Source organism: Cyclopterus lumpus, chromosome 1, assembly GCF_009769545.1.
Source record: "Cyclopterus lumpus isolate fCycLum1 chromosome 1, fCycLum1.pri, whole genome shotgun sequence".
Lineage (NCBI taxonomy): Eukaryota > Metazoa > Chordata > Actinopteri > Perciformes > Cyclopteridae > Cyclopterus > Cyclopterus lumpus.
The window spans coordinates 48555-68186 of record NC_046966.1 but is presented as its reverse complement, the minus strand read 5'-3'; the positions used below and the strand labels follow the sequence as shown (position 1 = coordinate 68186).

Here is a 19632-nt window from a genome sequence, read left to right as displayed (position 1 = left end):
ATAAAAACATGGATGACCTGCAACTTCCTGATGTTAAACTCAGACAAAACTGAAGTTATTTTACTAGGCCCTGAACACCTCAGAGATCAATTATCTGATGATGTGGTTTCTATAGATGGCATTTCCCTGGCATCCAACACCACTGTAAAGAATCTAGGCGTTTTCTTTGACCGAGACTTGTCCTTTAACTCCCACGTTAAGCAAATCTCAAGGATTGCATTTTTTCATCTACGTAAAGCCCTCTGAGGCAAATTTGTAATTTGTGATATTGGGCTATACAAAATAAACTGAATTGAATTGAATTGAACATAAGGCTTATTTCTACTTCAGACCATAACTAAAGTGGTGAAGGGGAATCAACACCAAAGTAACCTGCTTCTTTGGCTGAGACGAAGACCAGAAGATATAATGACAAGAACAAACACAGATTCGGAGGTTCCTGCATTTTAGGACATTCGGCCCAAACAACAAATGTTGGTGTTGGTCAGACTAAATAAGCAGTTTGAAGACATTACTTTCTGGTACTCACAAAGGGACTTGTCAAAATATACATCAGCAAAGTTACTGAAATGTTGTAGTTGTCTATTTTAATGAGAGATCCCTGCTCTTACAGCTGTAAAGCTTAATGTTTCTTGTTTTCTTATTTAAGATATGACATTTTTTATACAGCAAAATTATTTTGTATATTAACACAAAAAGAGGTTCCTAATAATAAACTATGACCTCCCACAGTTACGTTACTACTTCTGTAAGACAACATCAGAGGGACCTTGATAGGTTGCCATAATTTATTATATTTGTATACACCTTTGTTGTTGGACTAGTGTGGACTAGCAAACCCAGAGGAAACATGTGGGATTAATGGAACAATTGTCATGTAGTAAACCACCAGTGAAATATGAGTCACCAGGAAAAATAAGTTTAATGAGATAAATGTGTTCTAAGCAGCAGTTTGCACATGGGGGATTTCTCAGCTATGTCTCCTGTCTATTTTGTAAGAATCAGTGTCAGAGGCTTGACCCATACAATATTATCATAGGAAATATCATAGGTCACATAGGCAGGATCTCAATGAGACCTATTGGTGTTCCACTTCCGATCCACTTGAAAGCCCCCAACAGTATGATCCTCGTGAAGCATTATGTTGAGGTGAGTCACACATTAACAATTCCTTTCTCAGCTCCTTTGGTGAACTGCAAATATGAATCCTACTTTGGTTCACCTACACTGATTCTTAGTGCTGACGTAGAGCTGTGACTGAGACCGTTTATGTCATCTCGTCTTCAAAAGCAACACTGATCGGCACAAAGCGGTCCCGCAGGTCTGAGGTGCTTGAGAAGAGACGTTTGATGTGTGAACCAGCTTTGAACCAAAATAGTTGATCAGCGCAGCAACAATGGTGCCATTGCATCACCGATTCTATGCAGCATTTATAAGAATTGGAAAACTTGTTTTCTAAAAACTTGTCAGTAATTAGGAAGCGCAGTTGCACATGGGACCGGTTTGCATTGTTTTGTAATTAAAGTTTATTATTAACTTTTTCAATACATGCAGACACGTTCAATATAAATGACAAAACCAAATAAATCTGAGCCACACAATGTGCTACAAGTAATAAAGAAGGAACACTGTATTAATACTTGAGGTATCATATTTTACTGAAAATGTCCTTCCTTTATATACATCAAACACATCATGCTTCAGACTTCATGAAACGTTCCTTGGTTCTAGTTCTTGTGATTAGAGCCTCTCAACGGGAAGTGTCTGCACGACCTGGTTTAGTTTGGCTCTTCCAGTGATGGAGAACAACCTAGAAGCAGTAATACAGTGTAACCATTGTTTAGGTGTACCTGGAAGTAGAAGAGAGCGACCTCCTAATCAGCTGAGCTGCAGAGAATCTGGTAACAAACAGACTAACCACCACTGGACCCTACTTTGAAGTACTTGTTTCCAAAAGGGAGATACAAAAGAACATTCCAGTATTTCACTTATAAACTTCCAACAATAGCTGTCAACCAGGCGTCCGTGACATCTGATTTGGGGGTTTTGATAATAAAACAAGTGTATGTATTGTGTATGTTTAACATTTTTCAGACATTCAGCCAAGAAAGGAAGGAAGGAAAGGATATTCTGAAAACTGAGACATGTTAGCAGTCAACCACAGTTTGGCTGCTGTAAAGTAAAAGCCACTAAAAAACTAAAGGTTTTAACACATTTCTTGGATCATGATGTTTATTTAACCACATAAAAATACAAATGCTCACTCCACATCCCCAAACGCCTCAACACTATTGGTTACTTAGATTCATTGAAGAACACTTATCATGCATTCATGGTAAAATAATGTAAAATGTAATCATGTCAATCGTTTCAATGCAAGATGACCTAAACTGTTCACTGGTTTCAGAGCCAAAGGACCCCAGCATAAACTATGTTATTCCAAATGTGTCATTGATTCAGTTCAAATCAAGATCAAGATGTGGTAAGATATAAACCTTGTTCCCTCCACACTGAACCAGACTCTTTGTTATTATACCTAGATTAATTCAACACAATTGTGCTGCCACCTACTGGTAACCATGAGCAATTCTACCTGCGTCCTATAAATCCTCCTTAAGTACAGTGTGTGTTATAAATACTCATTAATAATTGACATGTTAAATGTTTTGCATTCGTGGCTAAGACACATCAATCAATCAATTTATATTTAAAAGGCAGAAACACCATGCAGCATGGCCCCAATATACTTTACAGTAACAAAGAATCCATAGAACAAAGTACAAAGCATGTAAAACAACAATGGTAAAGGGGGAAGGACCAGACTAAGTTGTGTTGTAGGATGTAATAACTACAAAGGACAACTACAACACACAACAGGCAAGTAACATAATAAAACATGATATCAAACTAACCATAGTAAAAATATTAATTTGAAAAAAAAAGGTGATGAATCAGGCTGTAATGAAAAGGCAGGTTTTCAGTCTGGACCTAAAGATGTCAGCCGAGCATGCTTCTTCAACATGTGATAGAAGGCTGATGCAGAGATGAGACCTATACGGTAAACCCTCTGCAGCCAGCTCACTTCCTGGGAAATGAAGAAAGCCAGCATCAAGAGAGCAGAGAAGGCGTGCCAGTATTTATCAGCATTTAACAGCAAATAGTCTTTTTTTCTGATAGATATTTGTCTTTACATCTACAGTATGTGTCTAAGCAGGGACTTGTCAAAATATACATCAGCAAAGTTACTGAAATGTTGTAGTTGTCTATTTTAATGAGAAATTCCTGCTCTTACAGCTGTAAAGCTTAATGTTTCTTATTTAAGATATGACATTTTTTTAATGACCAGCAATTGAGATATATAATTATTTTCCTGTGGTCTAAAGAGGTCACCACTATACAGCAATATTATTTTGTATATTAACACAAAAAGAGGTTCCTAATAATAAACTATGACCTCCCACAGTTACGTTACTACTTCTGTAAGACAACATCAGAGGGACCTTGATAGGTTGCCATCATTTATTATATTTGTATACACCTTTGTTGTTGGACTAGCGTGGACTAGCAAACCCAGAGGAAACAGGTGGGATTAATGGAACAATTGTCATGTAGTAAACCACCAGTGAAATATGAGTCACCAGGAAAAATAAGTTTAATGAGATAAATGTGTTCTAAGCAGCAGTTTGCACATGGGGGATTTCTCAGCTATGTCTCCTGTCTATTTTGTAAGAATCAGTGTCAGAGGCTTGACCCATACAATATTATCATAGGAAATATCATAGGTCACATAGATTTGTACATGGCGACAAAGCAAATCTGTTTGGAGTTCAAATGTGGTGAACTGACCAATAGTGAACCATCTGGACTGTGAATAGCAAGGATTTGTTATAAAAAACAGATTCATGTTTGTCATTGCTGACCCAGCTCAAGCCCAAATTGTTTTGTGCTTCCTGGTTGATTCCACATTGTGTAATCCACTGTATGTAGACTTTACCTCTGGAAGATGTCAGGTGCATACATGTAGCCTTTCTAGGCTAGAATATGTCAAATCTTTATGGTTAAATGCTTGGTGATTTAGAGTAATCATATTGTATGAGTAGTAAGAGATTTTATTTGCAGTTGGAATCAGTGACGTGCAGTGAGGTTCGTGGCTGGTAAGGCAAGGTAAGTTTATTTGTATAGCACATTTCAACAACAAGGCAATTCAAAGCGCTTCACATATAACCATTAAAAGCATCAAAACATAATGCAAAAGAAAAAATTAAAATTAAGAACATTCATTAAAACATTAAAAAGTCAAAAAGCAAGATATAGAATAAAAGTTGCAATGCAGTTTTTTTTTAAAATGCAGTAGTGAGATGCAGAAATTGATTAATATCCTTGAATCTGTTCAATTAAAATAACAAACAGAAAAGTCTTCAATCTGGATTTAAAGGAGCTGAGGGTCCCTAAGAGTCTCTGAGGGTTTCTGCAGACCTGCAGCTTTCAGGGACTTTGTTCCAGATATGTGGAGCAGAAAAACTGTACGCTCTCCATGTTTAGTTCTGACTCTTGGAACAGAAAGTAGACCAGTCCCAGACCACATGAGGGGTCTGGATGGTTCATAAGGTTGCAGCAGATCATAAATGTATTTAGGCCCTAAACCATTCAGTGCTTTATAAACCAGCAGCAGGATTTTAAAGTCAATTCTTTGTTGGACAGGAAGCCAGTGCAAAGACCTCAGAACTGGAGTGATGTGATCCACTTTCCTGGTCTTAGTGAGGACTCGAGCTGGAGCGTTCTGAAGGACTTTTTACAGAGACCTGTGAACGCACCGTTACAGTAGTCAAGTCTACTGAAGATAAACACATGGACAAGTTTCTCCAACTCCTGTTGAGACATAAGTCCTCTAATTTATACATTCTTCTGGGGATAGTAGGCTGATTTTGTAATTGTCTTGATATGGCTGTTCAGGTTAAGGTCTGAATCCATAACTACACCTTGATTTCTGGATTGGTTTGTGGTTTTTAACATCAGTGATTTGTTGTTTTTCATAATCTGAGCCAGTGGAAGCATGTAGATGTTATATATGTCTTAGTATTACTGGATCTCAGTGTATATATGTGTGTATATATGTGTATATATGTCTTAGTATTACTGGACCTCAGTGTGTATATATGTCTTAGTATTACTGGATCTCAGTGTGTATATTTGTGTATATATGTGTATATATGTCTTAGTATTACTGGATCTCAGTGTGTATATTTGTGTATATATGTGTATATATGTCTTAGTATTACTGGATCTCAGTATGTATATTTGTGTATATATGTGTATATATGTCTTAGTATTACTGGATCTCAGTGTGTATATTTGTGTATATATGTGTATATATGTCTTAGTATTACTGGATCTCAGTGTGTATATTTGTGTATATATGTGTATATATGTCTTAGTATTACTGGACCTCAGTGTGTATATATGTCTTAGTATTACTGGATCTCAGTGTGTATATTTGTGTATATATGTGTATATACGTCTTAGTATTACTGGATCTCAGTGTGTATAATGTGTATATATGTGTATATATATCTTAGTATTACTGGATCTCAGTGTGTATATTTGGGTATATATGTGTATATATGTCTTAGTATTACTGGATCTCAGTGTATATATCACATATATACACAAATATACACACTGAGATCCAGTAATACTAAGACATATATACACATATATACACAAATATACACACTGAGATCCAGTAATACTAAGACATATATACACATATATACACAAATATACATACTGAGATCCAGTAATACTAAGACATATATACACATATATACACAAATATACACACTGAGATCCAGTAATACTAAGACATATATACACATATATACACATATATACACACTGAGGTCCAGTAATACTAAGACTGATGTTCTGCCACTGACTCTGTGTTTAAGTGGATGTCGTTGAAAACCTTAACAAGAGCAGTTTCAGTAGTGTGGTGCTGACGAAAGACATCAAAACTGTTATTTTCAGCCAAGAAGTTGTTCAGCTGAAAATCACTTTTCCCATTATTTTACTTTAAAATGGGAGGTTTGATATTGATCTATCTCATCAGACTACAGTTTATCTACCCCAACGTGTCAACAACTACATAAAGAGAGCTGAGAAAGGAGAGGTTTCCAGACCCAAGCTTTAAAAATGTAATTTATACTAAATAATTAGCAACAACAACAAAAAAGAGCTTGAGAAAAGTGTTCAAAGCACAGCTTTATATATATATATATATATATATATATATATATATATATATATACATACATATATTTATATATATATATTTATACATTTATATTTATTTATATATATATATATATATATATATATATATATATATATATATATATATATATATATACACAGAAGTTTGGGGGTCACCCAGACAATTTTGTGTTTTCCATGAAAACTCACACTTTTATCAATCAAATGAGTTACAAAATTAATAGAAATTATAGTCAAGACATTGACAAGGTTATAAATAATGATTTTTATTTGAAATATTAATTTTGTTCTTCAAACTTTGCTTTCGTCAAAGAATGCTCCATTTGCAGCAATTACAGCATTGCAGACTTTTGGCATTCTAGCTGTTAATTTGTTGAGGTAATCTGTAGAAATGTCACACCACGCTTCCTGAAGCCCCTCCCACAAGTTGTATTGGCTTGATGGGCACTTCTTGCATACCATACAGTCAAGTTGCTCCCACAACAGCTCAATGGGGTTGAGATCTGGTGACTGCGCTGGCCACTCCATTACAGACAGCATACCAGCTGCCTGCTTCTTCCCTAAATAGTTCATGCAGGTGTGCTTTGGGTCATTGGCCTGTTGTAGGAGGGAATTGGCTCCAATCAAACGCTGTCCACAGGGTATGGCATGGCGTTGCAAAATGGAGTGGTAGCCTTCCTTATTTAAAATCCCTTTTACCTTGTACAAATCTCCCACTTTACCAGCACCAAAGCAGCCCCAGACCATCAAATACCTCCACCATGCTTGACAGATGGCATCAGGCACTCTTCCAGCATCTTTTCACCTGTTCTGCGTCTCACGAATGTTCTTCTGTGTGATCCAAACACCTCAAACTTTGATTCGTCTTTCCATAACACTTTTTTCCAATCTTCCTCTGTCCAATGTCTGTGTTCTTTTGCCCATTTCAATCTTTTTTTTTTATTGGCCAGTCTCAGATATGGCTTTTTCTTTGCCACTCTGCCTAGAAGGCCAGCATCCCGGAGTTGCCTCTTCACTGTAGACGTTGACACATGCGGGTACCATTTAAAGAAGCTGCCAGTTGAGGACCTGTGAGGCGTCTATTTCTCAAACTAGAGAATTTAATATACTTGTCTTCTTGCTGAGTTGTGCACCGGGGCCTCCCACTTCTCTTTCTACTCTGGTTAGAGCCCGTTTGTGGTGTTCTCTGAAGGGAGTAGTACACACCGTTGTAGGAAACTTTCAGTTTCTTCGCAATTTCTCGCATGGAATAGCCTTCATTTCTAAGAACAAGAATAGACTGGCGAGTTTCATATGAAAGTTCTCTTTTTCTAGCCATTTTGAGAGTATAATCGAACCCACAAATGTGATGCTCCAGATACTCAACTAGCTCACAGGAAGGCGAGTTTTATAGCTTCTCTCACTAGCATAACTGTTTTCAGCTGTGCTAACATAATTGCACAAGGGTTTTCAAGGATTTTCTAATCATCCATTAGCAGAGCTGCCAACTCTCACGGTTTCGCCGTGTGACACACACATTTGCATGTTTTCACACGCACTCACGCCACACAACCAATTTCTCACGGCAAAAAAAAATTCTGATTTTGGGCAGAGTGGGAGGTCTGTCCCCGAGACGCGTTCGTTCCTTTTCAAACTCCCCGACGATAGGTGGCGCTAAGGAGCGCATCTGTAACCCTATTCGCTGCATAGACATCCTATTTATCCCAAAGAGTCCCGAAGTAAGCAACAGAAGAAGATTTTCAAAGAGACACTCTGGAGGAGCAGAGACTAAGGTATGTTAACTCTCTTAAACTTAGAGACTAAGGTATGTTAACTCTCTTAAACTTAGAGACTAAGGTAGGTTAACTCTTTTAAACTTAGAGACTAAGGTATGTTAACTCTCTTAAACTTAGAGACTAAGGTATGTTAACTCTCTTAAACTTTAAATCTTGAAAGAAATTATTCGTTGTGTTTTGTGTGGTGAATGTAAACTCAGCTGTCATAACAAGCAGCAGGAGAGCACCTTGTTAACCTCTTGGTATACTGCATGCTCAAAACATCATAGCATTGAGCATTAAGGCTGCTCACATAGCATTTATCTTTTTATTTACAGGCCAAAGAAAAGGACCCTCTCAATCGTTTTCCAAACAGCACTTTGAACATGTAAGATGTATTACAAAGAATTTAACATAAAGACAGGAAATGTGTGCAATAGAATTAGGCATGTTTTTGTAAATGAGGATAGTTATTAAAAAACATTTTAATTCTTTAAGGTAGCAAATATGTCTCGTAAAAGACCTTTGCTAGGCCGAGGACAAAAGCAACATTTATTATATTATTTAAAGAACCAGCCACTGTCAGAACAGCCAAAACAATTTATAGAAACAACAGGGTTACAGACAGAGGAGCAACACACAGGACAGAGAGAGATATGGACAGATATGGACAGCTTCTGGGCTGGAATGGCAACAAGGAAACACAACATAAGCAGGTGTGGCTTGACTACATCTGTTCCTTTTATTGATGCATGCATATATTGTGTCATACATGCTGCAAACTATGCATGTTGTATCTGAAGTTTGTTACAGTATACAGTATTAATGAAAACAAAATATGGTATGTTTTTCCATTTTGGTCTTGGTTCATTTTCAATAGGTGACAGGAGCCAAAGAATTTCAGAGGCTTGCTGCCGTCGCCAAGCTGGTCCTGGTGTTGCCCCATTCAAATGCAGATGCTGAGAGGGTGTTTTCAGTTGTGGGACTAAATAAAACAAAGACCAGAAATAGCCTGGCATTGGATGGCACCCTGTCCTCCATCATGGCCATAAAGATGGCCGACCTGGAGCCCTGCTTCAGATGGGAGCCCCCCTCAGCGGTCATCAAGGCCTGCAAGAAGGCCACGGGCCAGTACAACCTTGCCCACAAATCGTAAAAAATTCTGATCTCTGATACCTCATTTTTTACATTTTTATTTCTGTGTTGAACCATTGTTTTGGTTAAAAAGGCTACTGTTTAAGCACTTTATTTGTTGCATTTTTTTGTTTCATAATGAAAAATATTTCTCCCTAACTAATCTTTTGTCATTTATTGCTTTTTTGCTCTTAAGAATACAATTATTAACAATATAGGTTAGGTTTCAGTTAAGAATTAGTTGAATACCATTGTAATCAAAATGTCAATCAACCTACCTTGGTCAAATCTTAAACACAGGTCTATTAATTAGGCTATATTGTGGTACATAGACAGTCAACAATAGTTTTCTGGTTGAATGTTCAGCTCAAGTCTAGAAGGCCCTGCAAGTCATGAGCAGATGAACATGAATCAGAATAAGTTCAGATATGGCACATCTTTAGCATACCACCCAAAAATCCACCATGTCTTTGCTTCACAGAATGTAACCAATGTTGTCCATCTCCAGTAGGCCGCCCCTATCAACGACTATGGGCCCCACAAACCACCAGAATGCAGCGCACAACATGGGTACAACGCCAAATTAATTCCAATTTCCTGATATTTGAGCCACCAACGTGTATGGCTGCGTGCACGGCAAAATGTTGGTCACCCCCGACAAAATCTCACTCCAAGGTTTTTTGAAAAGTTGGCAGCTCTGCATTAGTCTTCTAAGGCAATCAGCAAACACAATGTACCATTAGAACACCGGAGTGATAGTTGCTGGAAATGGGCCTCTATACACCTATGTAGATATTATATTAAAAACAAGACGTTTCCACCTAGATTAGTCATTTACCACATTAACAATGTATAGTGTGTATTTCTGATTAATTTAATGTTATCTTCATTGAAAAAAACAGTGCTTTTCTTTGAAAAATAAGGACATTTCTAAGTGACCCCAGAATGTTGAACGATGGTGTATATATATATATAAACAGCCGTGAACTGACCAATAGCCATATATATGACCAACAGTCATATATATATATATAAACAGTCGTGCGCACACCAGGAAAAACATGCTCCACGTGTTGTAGGCCTGGAGAGCTGGCTGCGTCAAGCTCACCGAGAGAAATAATTTGACTTCCGCAATTAAAGAATTCTGCCTTCAGAATAAATTTTAGGAATAATTTGGCGCTGAAATATAGCAAAAAACGATTAAATATTGTCATAATTAAAAAATATATTGATTGCCATAAATTAGCAATGTGTAGACATTTAAAATATGATATGAACTTTAGAAGCGATTTTGTAAATGTCTAATTACCCCTACTGAAGGCGTTTAGGAGTAAAAAGGACAACATTTAATGCATTTTACTTGGCAGAATTTGTCATTGTACAGTTTTGTTTTTATTGTACTTTGTGCTCGTTTAGCAGTCATTGTAATAATCGTTGAAGAAGCCTTCATTTTGAAGGCTGATACCGGAAGTAGTTTGGTTCATGGTGATGGGGCTACTGGCCAGGAGTTTCATGCATGAGGTTTATCGCAGCACGGATTCAGCAGCACCAACACACAGGTACTCCTTTGAACAAAGTCATTGTTACTTTAAATGTTGTTTATGGAACTCAGTGGAGAGGAGTCTCTGGCACCAAGCCAGCGGGTTCAACCGGAACTTAGTTATGTAACTTAACTGTTACGTTCAACGGTGTCAGTCCTGTTAGCTAGTTAGCTGGTGCTAACGAGGATGTCGTTAGCACCAGTCGCACGCTAACGCACCAGACGCACGTTAACGTTACTATTAATCGTTTCTTTCGTTTTAGTTCCTACTCTGGTTTCATTCTGCTCGTCAACTCCGTGTTTCTGGTGCGTGACTTTGTACGTAACGGTTACATTGTCCTCAATGCTGACCAACGTGAGTTCTGAAATACATGGAGACTGTTTAGTGTACCTTTGGTACTTGTTAGGAACGGGAGCTGAACGCTTCACGTTAACATCGTGAAGTATGTTCAAACTCCAGCATTGAACGGGTCCTTTAAACCGAGCCCTTCTATCCAAAGAAGTGATGACATGGAGTCAAACCAAAGGCTGTTTTGTGGATCCTTTATTGCCATGTGTTATCTGAAGACTGACCTCGTGGATGTTAAACGTGTTTGCTTCAGATGGATGGACATGTCCCCGAGGAGGATGGACAGACTGTACCAGCGCAAAAGGAGGAGGAAGAGATGGATGTTACCGTGACATCGCAGCTAGAGAATCTCATCGTAACACTCGTTGACACGGAGGCATCGCCAAGTACAGAAACCCCTCCAGAGGGAAAAGCAGATGTGCATCCAGACTCGACAGCGGTGGCGCTTTCTTCAGACGGTGTGTGTGAGACGCAGGACTGTGAGGAAGAGGACAGGTATTCACACAGGCGGCTTGTTGGCGATGTAGTTGGACTGAGCATTCTGGTTCCAGTGCAGGAAAAGACATGCATACCTGACTAGTGCTTTTCCTCCTCTGTCCCCAGTGACAGCTCTTCGTCTTCTTCTTCCTCATCTTCTTCATCCTCCTCTTCTCCCCCTGCCCGCGTATTTGAGGATGATGACGACGAGGGTTTCAGCCAACCAGCCCCCATCAAAACCAGAGATGAAGTCCTGCTCGAGGTCAGTCTATGATTGCGTGTTCTAAGAGTCCCACAGAGGATGCTCCTGTGTGCTGGAGTTCCTGTCACCCCCCATGTTGAAGAGGACCGAAGAGTGTTGTGAGGGTCTTCTGTGTGCCCCACATTGTTTCACCTGCTTTCCCACTGTATAGGATGTGGGTTTCCAGTGGTTACAGATGGGGCTGTATTCAGATATTTTTCTATGAAACACCATTCCTCACACAACAAAAGGATGTTGAATATTTTCTTAACAGTAAAAAATATAATAGTCTAAATCAAGAACGACATGATCAAAGTAAGCAATGTTGTAAATCTGACCAGATATTTGATGGCAGATTTCAATACTTATTATTGTTATTATGATGATGATCATTACCAAGTATTGAGGATTGATACAGTATAAAAAAAACAGGGAAGCAGACGTAACGTAAAATTCCCCCCAAAAATGTGTTGTGTAATCTAGGCCTACTATTCAATATTTGAATATGATTTCCTGGAATCCTTTGTTTGTAAAGAAAAAATATGATATGCGATCAGAAAATGGTTATGGCAGGTGGAGCAGTTTTCATTGACTAGTCTGCCTTATTGACACTGAAAATCATCAGCGGTAGCTTTTTACTACAGTTGAAAGTAGAACAGGTTTAATCTGAAACCGATGCAGGATCGGCCCACAAAGCCAGCTGTTGTTTGTGTCATTGCATCAGTGTTTGCAAGGAGTCCAGCACTGCAGGACACTGTGGTGCTGGACTCCTTCAGAGGAGACACTCCCCACAAGGAGTCACAGAATACACAAGCATCTTATGAGACTACTTATCGTACACATTGTGTTCTACACCCTACGGTGAAATGGACCGGTTATCCCCTCAGACCAAAAGCTGACACTGTGTTTGTGTAGGAGCTGCCAGCAGTGGAGGAGTTGTCTGTGTCGTTACCAGAAGATGCACAACTGCAACCTATCGGAACGGTCTCCAGTATTATACAGCAGCTTGGTAAATCTACAAACACACATTCATGCTACGGTAACACTGCAACTTTCTAACAGCCTGGAAAAACTGTTTTTCTGATGTTCATAATAATATAAGTAAAGGCTTTAATGTGCATTTTTTTAAATGTCTGCAGTTGTGATCCAGTCTCTGAAAGACACACCCCCTCTGACGGATGACAGCATCATCTTTACATCTGATAGGCTGGCTCTTGGCAAGGTTAGGACCAGCAGAGGCTTTACCTCTTGTTTACTTATCTATTATGTCCTCAGTATGTTTGCGTCCTGTTGCTTCCTACATGGTAACATTCTTGTGTTTGTGTTGCAGGTGTTTGAGGTATTTGGTCCAGTGTCCAGTCCGCTTTATATTTTGCGTTTTAACTCTGTAGACCAGATAAGCAGCAAGGGGCTGACGGAGGGACAGACGGTTTATTACACACCGGACATCAAAGAGTACACAAGTTACATCCTCACACAACAGCTCAAAGTGTAAGTGCATGCACACACAGTATATGGAGCACATTGAAGTAAGACAAATATCATGATTGGTTATTTATTTTGTTAAATATGCTTTTCCTTCAGTTTTAGGGGATCTGATGCATCCTGGAAGAACGACCAAGAACCGCCAATGGAGGTAAGCACAGAGCCGGCAATGAAAACCAACATGTTGATTAAAGCTGCAGAAGTTAACTTTAATGAATACTGCTGTTTGTCATATTTGCTGAAACTGTCACTGTATCCTAACAGTAGGACATGAGACAGGTTATCTGGGACGAAATCCGGTTCCTTTGGCTCCCCCTAGTGCTCCGCATGGTATTTGTAAGATTCCACCATGCCTGAAGAAAGACAACCAATCAGAATTGAGGAATCTCTTAACGCAGTGTCATCGCTCGGGCTGGCTAGTTAACTTGTCTGACTCCGGAGCTGCCGGGCGCTCTCCTCGCAGCCAATTGTTCTCCTACGTTCGGGGACTGATGCAAAGGGACATTGCTGTAACATTTTCTGTAACCAGGGTATCATGAAAGCACAGTGGAATTAGTACAGTGGAATTAGTACAGTGGAATTAGCACAGTGGAATTAGCACAGTGGAATTAGCACAGTGGAATTAGCACACCAGCTTGCGAACAACCAGCTGCTAGACGTGTGTCTTGCAGACGGAGGGAGACCGGGCGGCTTTCATCTCGTCTGCAGGCTGAAGTGGCATTGAGCCTAAAGAGTATACACTCATGTCCCAGCGTAGGAAGAATTGTACTTAACTCATGAGCTGTTAACTCATATCTTATATTCATGAACTACTTTATTCCCTTTATACAAGACCTGTAAAGACAGAAGTCAAGTATTAAAAGCTTTTTAATCAAAGGGTTGTTTCCCTGTAGACAATTTAATTTGGCTGCAAAATATTTACTCAAATGTAGATCTTTTTAAGACGTCCGGTTTCATAAGCATTTTGGCCTTTGTGAAATCCTCCTCCGTGTAAGTAGTGCTTTGGTCAGGGAACTATCTGTGACCGTATCGTCTGAAAGGTTCTGGTCACGCGTGGTACGTGCACATAGTTCCAAACGATCCGAGATTAGCCTTTTTAAGCGTTGCGTCGGCTTCACGACAGCGAGTATAAACTACGTTTAGAGAGTCCTCACCGCTGATTGGTTGCTTTTCTTTGACCATGTCAGAATCCTGCAGATGCCACCAATCGTGCTAGGAGCAGGCAGAGAAACTACTGATTATCTGCCTCATGTACTACTGTCAGGATGAAGTAATACAGATTTAGTGTGGTAGTGTTTGACTTTGTGAACTTCTCATGTAGCGTTTCCACGGCACTCCAAATGATTGCTCAGTTTTGTTTATCATGAGACTTGCTCTCCATTTCCAGGCTTTAGATTACAGTGATGATGAGAAGGAACATGACGCTAAGAAGAAAATGAAAAACTCTAGGAAGAAGAGGGACAGTAACAATGCAGGTAAGTGTACACAGACAGGAAGTGTGTTTGGCTTCATGGTGTCACTAGCTGAAAGTGGTTACATTAATACATTTTACTCACCGGATGTTTTTCCTCCCTCCAGATAATCCTGTCCACGTTACCCAGAACACCTCACTGCAGCAGCGTAATGTGAGGGGTTTCCCACCAAGACACGCAGGACCTCCGCTCAGGCACCAGAACTCGAGGAATCAACACCCACTGTTCAGCCATAGCCCCACTCCACCCAGACACACTAATGTCCATCCAATGTACCTCCCCCCTCCCTGCCCTTACCCTCCTCCACCGTCCCACTTTTTCCCCCCACCCAACTTCCCTCTGTATCCCCCCCCCCCTCCCTCATTTTTCAACCCGTCTTTCTCCTATCCTCTCTGGCCACATAACTCTGTCCCCTTCTCTGACCTCCCTCCTCCACCCCCTCCCCCTCCTCAGTGATGCACATGTACACACTACCAGAGCTCCTGCTGGGGATTTGGGTCATCTTGTTAAAATGATGTCAGACTGGAAGAATCCTCCATCATGTGGATCAACCACTGGCGTACTGGTTAACTGTGTTCATGAGGCTTTACGATCACACAGTATGAAATTATAACAATGGGACAGCTCAGTGATGTGCTGTCACCACACACATCATGTAAAAACTATTAGTTATGTAATTGTTCCCACAACCATTTGTTTACCAACTCGACATCCTGAAGAGTCTTTACCGTATGTGTATATGACATGCTTGTTTTGATTTTCCCACTAAACACAAGTTCATAGTTTTTTCTTTTCTTACTCAACTGGAGGAAAATAACTTTGATCTAAACGGACACAAAACCAATTGTCAGTGGCTTTCTGATTCTTTTATGATTTTGATTTTAATGAGCTAGCTGGACTTTCATAAGAAGAACATATAAAAGTGATTTTGGGGGGTTTATTCGCAGAAGTTAAAGTAACATATTCAGAACTATGCTTGTAACGGTACTGACGATTGCTTGGGGTGCCAGCTAGGTCGGTGCCTAACAATGTTTCTTCAGGGTTGGAGTCGTTATTTGTCCTTTAAAGTCAACCGCACACAGGCCTCAAGTATAGAGGAGAATAATCACTATTTTTGCGCCGCCCCGCATTTCCGCTTTTTTCACTCTTTTCTGTGACAAAGGTGCACAGCGTGGATTGGTTGCCGACGGAGGTGCGCCTGTGACAGGGACGGGGGGGTGTCGGGAGGTAGCAGGATAGGTCGTGAGGTAGGGATTACAGATCGCTACATGCTATCATGGGTGTATAATCACCTGAAATTATGAATAATTGTCGCACCTCCATGTTTCTACCGTAGCCCAGAACACACACATAATTGAAAAGCAGGCACAGATTGTGATGTTCTTATTCCATAATGGGTGTTTGGGCAGTGCAGTGGTTCAAATCAGCTGGTTAGGACCTTTCTGCATGTTCTTCCTTTGCATTCAGACCCGCATGGCCACCATCACTGTTTACGAACTGCGTATACGTCAGCTGGGATCAGCTCCAGCCTGAAAGGAGGAGCCCTGATGTATGGGGTTGTCCTGTAGATGTTACACTCAAAGACATACATTGAATGTCTAAATGATACACAACATTCTCCTGTTGAATTCTACACTCGGGCTGCTTTCTTTGAATGTATCTGACTTTGTGTCCCAGTCATGTTGGTTCACGGTCTGAACGATGTTCAGTTGCAGCTAAATGGTTTAGGAGTTCATTTTCTGTGGCGTTGATTGAAAATAATCAGCTGATTTATTTTCACTCGTGTGATATTGTATATATTTTTGTACCAGAATGCGCTCTACGTGTAATTGTTTTCCCCATTTACTGAGCTGCGTCATTAATGAAAATAAATGACTGACGACCCCACATGTCTGTAACCCGGTCGTGTAAAGTTGCCGCTGTAGTCGCGTCTCTTCCACAACCTTTTCTCCACAGGACGGAGAGTCAAACTGGAATATGGAAAGACCAAACTGAATAAAAGGGTGAATATTTTGCAAAACATTTTAAAGATCCTTTTTTTTTTTTTTTTTTAAGGAATGAAATCTGAAAATATTATATAATATATTCAAAGAACCAACATATATATATATATATATATATATATATATATATATATATATATATATATATATATATATATATATATATATATATATATATATATATATATATATATATATATATATATATATATATATATATATATATATATATATATATATATATATATATATATATATATATATATTAGGAGGGCCAGTGACAAACAGGAAGGGCTGTCCAGAGTGCTGCACAACATCAGACACCAAACACTTTCAAATGGCTGTGTTCCTTACGTCTAGTCATCAACTTTGAAGTTGGTGAGTACCAGCAATTCCCCAAACCTGAAATTGAAGATGCTGCGACAGAGAAGAATCCAAAACCAAGTAATTAATCATGGACTTCCACATATATACTGTATATGGAGGATAGAATTAGATTATCTCAGAATTATGAGAAACATGGAAACAAATCTCTGTTTTTCTGAATTAACGAGATCCCTCAATATCCCAAGAGAAAGTAAACATCTCTGGTTTTATTTTGGGTTAAGGGATTAGTGTTAGTTTTGGTAGGGGATGTGACCTCCAAGTGGGGGGCACAGGCACAAGGGGAACATGTATCTAAAAGTCCACCTATCATAAACAAACCTTTAAAAGATTACATTGGGATAACAATCAAATAAATTATTAAAAGGGTTTAAAAAGAGCATTGGAGCAGACAAAAGAAGGCCAACAGGAGGAAACGGTTAAAAGAAACCAAAGGATCTCCAAGGTCTGCCCCTGATGGAGGTTATTATAAAAACTCGGGTCAGTTAAAGGTACCGTCCGAGTAAAATATAACAAATAAATCAACATATTTGGCAAAAGGGATTTAATCTTTAAAATTCAAGTTCTCATGCATTTCTTATCTCACACGTGTCCATGGTTTTTTGAGAATCACAATTTAACAACATCAAGTTGCATTAATGATTATGATATAAACTGATATGAAGAGATCAAGTCCCCTCAAAAAAATTGATTTTGTGGGAAATCATGGAGTAAAAATGATTCCAAGTAAAATCACTACAAATAATGATACAATTACTTTGGGCAAGAATGAACACAATTAAAAAGAGTTATTTTACTTATTGCAAAAAAAAGTTTGTGGTGTTCCGCTGTATCATTTCCATGTTCTTTCAGAGAAGAATACTTTTTCATTTAGTGTAGACAGCTGTCATCTTTCAGATTTATCCCATGGGCCTCTCCTTATGGATGAATTTACATCTCTCCATTGCACCTTATTAACTCTGCTTCCTCCCCGGAGTCGTTGTGACTTCACGTCTCATAGGGTCCATTGGACCTGGAGGTGTCTGATGCCTGGTGAGCCGGCCTCCCGCATTGGCCCTGCTGATGCCCCGCCCCCCCTCCTCTCTACCTCCTTCTGTTTCATGGATTGGAGTTCCATTCATACATTGTCATATTCATGTAATGCGTTTATGTAACTTTGTAAATGCTGTTCATTCTGTACACATGACATCTATTCATCTGTCCATCCGGGGAGAGGGATCCTCCTCTGTTGCTCTCCTGAAGGTTTCTTCCCTTTTTTCCCTGTGAAAGGTTATTTTTGGGGAGTTTTTCCTGATTCGATGCGAGGTCAAAGGTCAGGGATGTCGTATGTGTACAGATTGTAAAGCCCTCTGAGGATAATTTGTAATTTGTGATATTGGGCTATACAAAATAAACTGAATTGAATTGAATTGCTTGTCATCATGTTTTTACATTATCTCTCTCTCACACACACACACACACAGTGTTTGTCTTCAGTAGTTAAACATATGTATCACTTAAAGAAGCAGGGATGCTAATGTCACCTCAGTGACCCAGTGTCAGATAATGCTTATGATTGGCTTTGTCTGAGTGGAGTGATGATTTCCACTACAGGGTCACAGCAGGGACATTTACATCTCATAGCTTCTACCTGAATCTAACGGAAGATATTGACATTTGATCTGGATCTGGATCAGTTCTGAAAGGTAAAGCCAATGCAGAAGTGTGTTAAGGCCCATGTTCATACAGCGTCTTTTATTAGCAAAGAAACGTCCGTAGGGTGCTGGTAAGCATATCACCCGAGCATTTTCTGAAAAGCTCTGAGATTTTGCAACTTGCAGCACTCCGAGCGAGAGCACGGAAAATTAGGTGCGCTCTGGAAAAAGATGCCGAGTGCAGTTTTCTCAAAAAGAAATGTTATATGGACACACGCCCCTAAAGCTGCAATGTCCACCAGGGGCCGACTCCGGTTGTATAGAAGTCACTCCTAACCCTAACTCTAAACCTCTCTTGATTTATTCCCTCAGTAAACATTGTAAAGATGAGTTTATGGTCTCAATCTCTAGTTTCAAGTCTTCTTCAATACAGCATGATGTTCATTTAGTAAATTATGGTAATTTAGAGTCAAACAGACCATAAGGCAGGGGATGCTTTAGGGCGGGGCTACTGTGATTGACAGGTTGCTATCATTGCGTTATCTGGTCTGGGAGTTGTCAGTGTTTTCATATACATCTTTAACCCTTTCACAGTGTGTTTCCACTTCATTATATTTAATTATAACCTTTTTGATTACCTAAAAATGTCTTATTCAAGAAGTGCACATAGTAACGGTGCTGTCACTCTTTGGTTAGTGGACTGCCGTTTTGAAGCCTCGGATTCAACATTTTGGCCATCGCAATCTTGGCTTTATATATCATTTTTCTAAATATGAAAAAGGTGGACTGAATGCTGAATAATGCATTTTTGGACGATCAAAACATGACTTTCATGAACTGAAAACACATTTCCTGTACCTCCAGTTGGCTATTTCAATCATTCAAA

At 39.3% G+C, this 19632-nt stretch overlaps 1 protein-coding gene across 2 annotated transcripts; it reads left to right on the top strand.

The window, feature by feature from the left end:
• The first annotated feature begins 10625 nt into the window (after positions 1-10625).
• naf1 (nuclear assembly factor 1 homolog (S. cerevisiae)) lies at positions 10626-16747 on the top strand. Of its 2 annotated transcripts, none has more exons than XM_034543547.1 (9): positions 10626-10720; positions 11304-11545; positions 11654-11789; positions 12684-12777; positions 12908-12990; positions 13099-13259; positions 13353-13404; positions 14641-14728; positions 14832-16747. In XM_034543547.1, exons 2-9 carry the CDS (start codon positions 11304-11306, stop codon positions 15179-15181), a joined length of 1206 nt encoding a protein of 401 aa, XP_034399438.1. In that variant the 5' UTR covers positions 10626-10720; the 3' UTR covers positions 15182-16747. The 2 variants fall into 2 exon arrangements, with proteins under 2 accessions (XP_034399438.1, XP_034399427.1); XM_034543536.1 differs by lacking the exon at positions 10626-10720 and adding an exon at positions 10828-11056.
• The last annotated feature ends 2885 nt before the right edge of the window (positions 16748-19632 follow it).

Excerpts from the sequence above, each read along its gene's own strand:
- naf1 (XM_034543536.1), top strand. Across the intron at positions 11,546-11,653 it reads GACTGTGAGGAAGAGGACAG|TGACAGCTCTTCGTCTTCTT; the intron begins GTATTCACACAG and ends CTCTGTCCCCAG. Across the intron at positions 12,778-12,907 it reads CAGTATTATACAGCAGCTTG|TTGTGATCCAGTCTCTGAAA; the intron begins GTAAATCTACAA and ends AAATGTCTGCAG.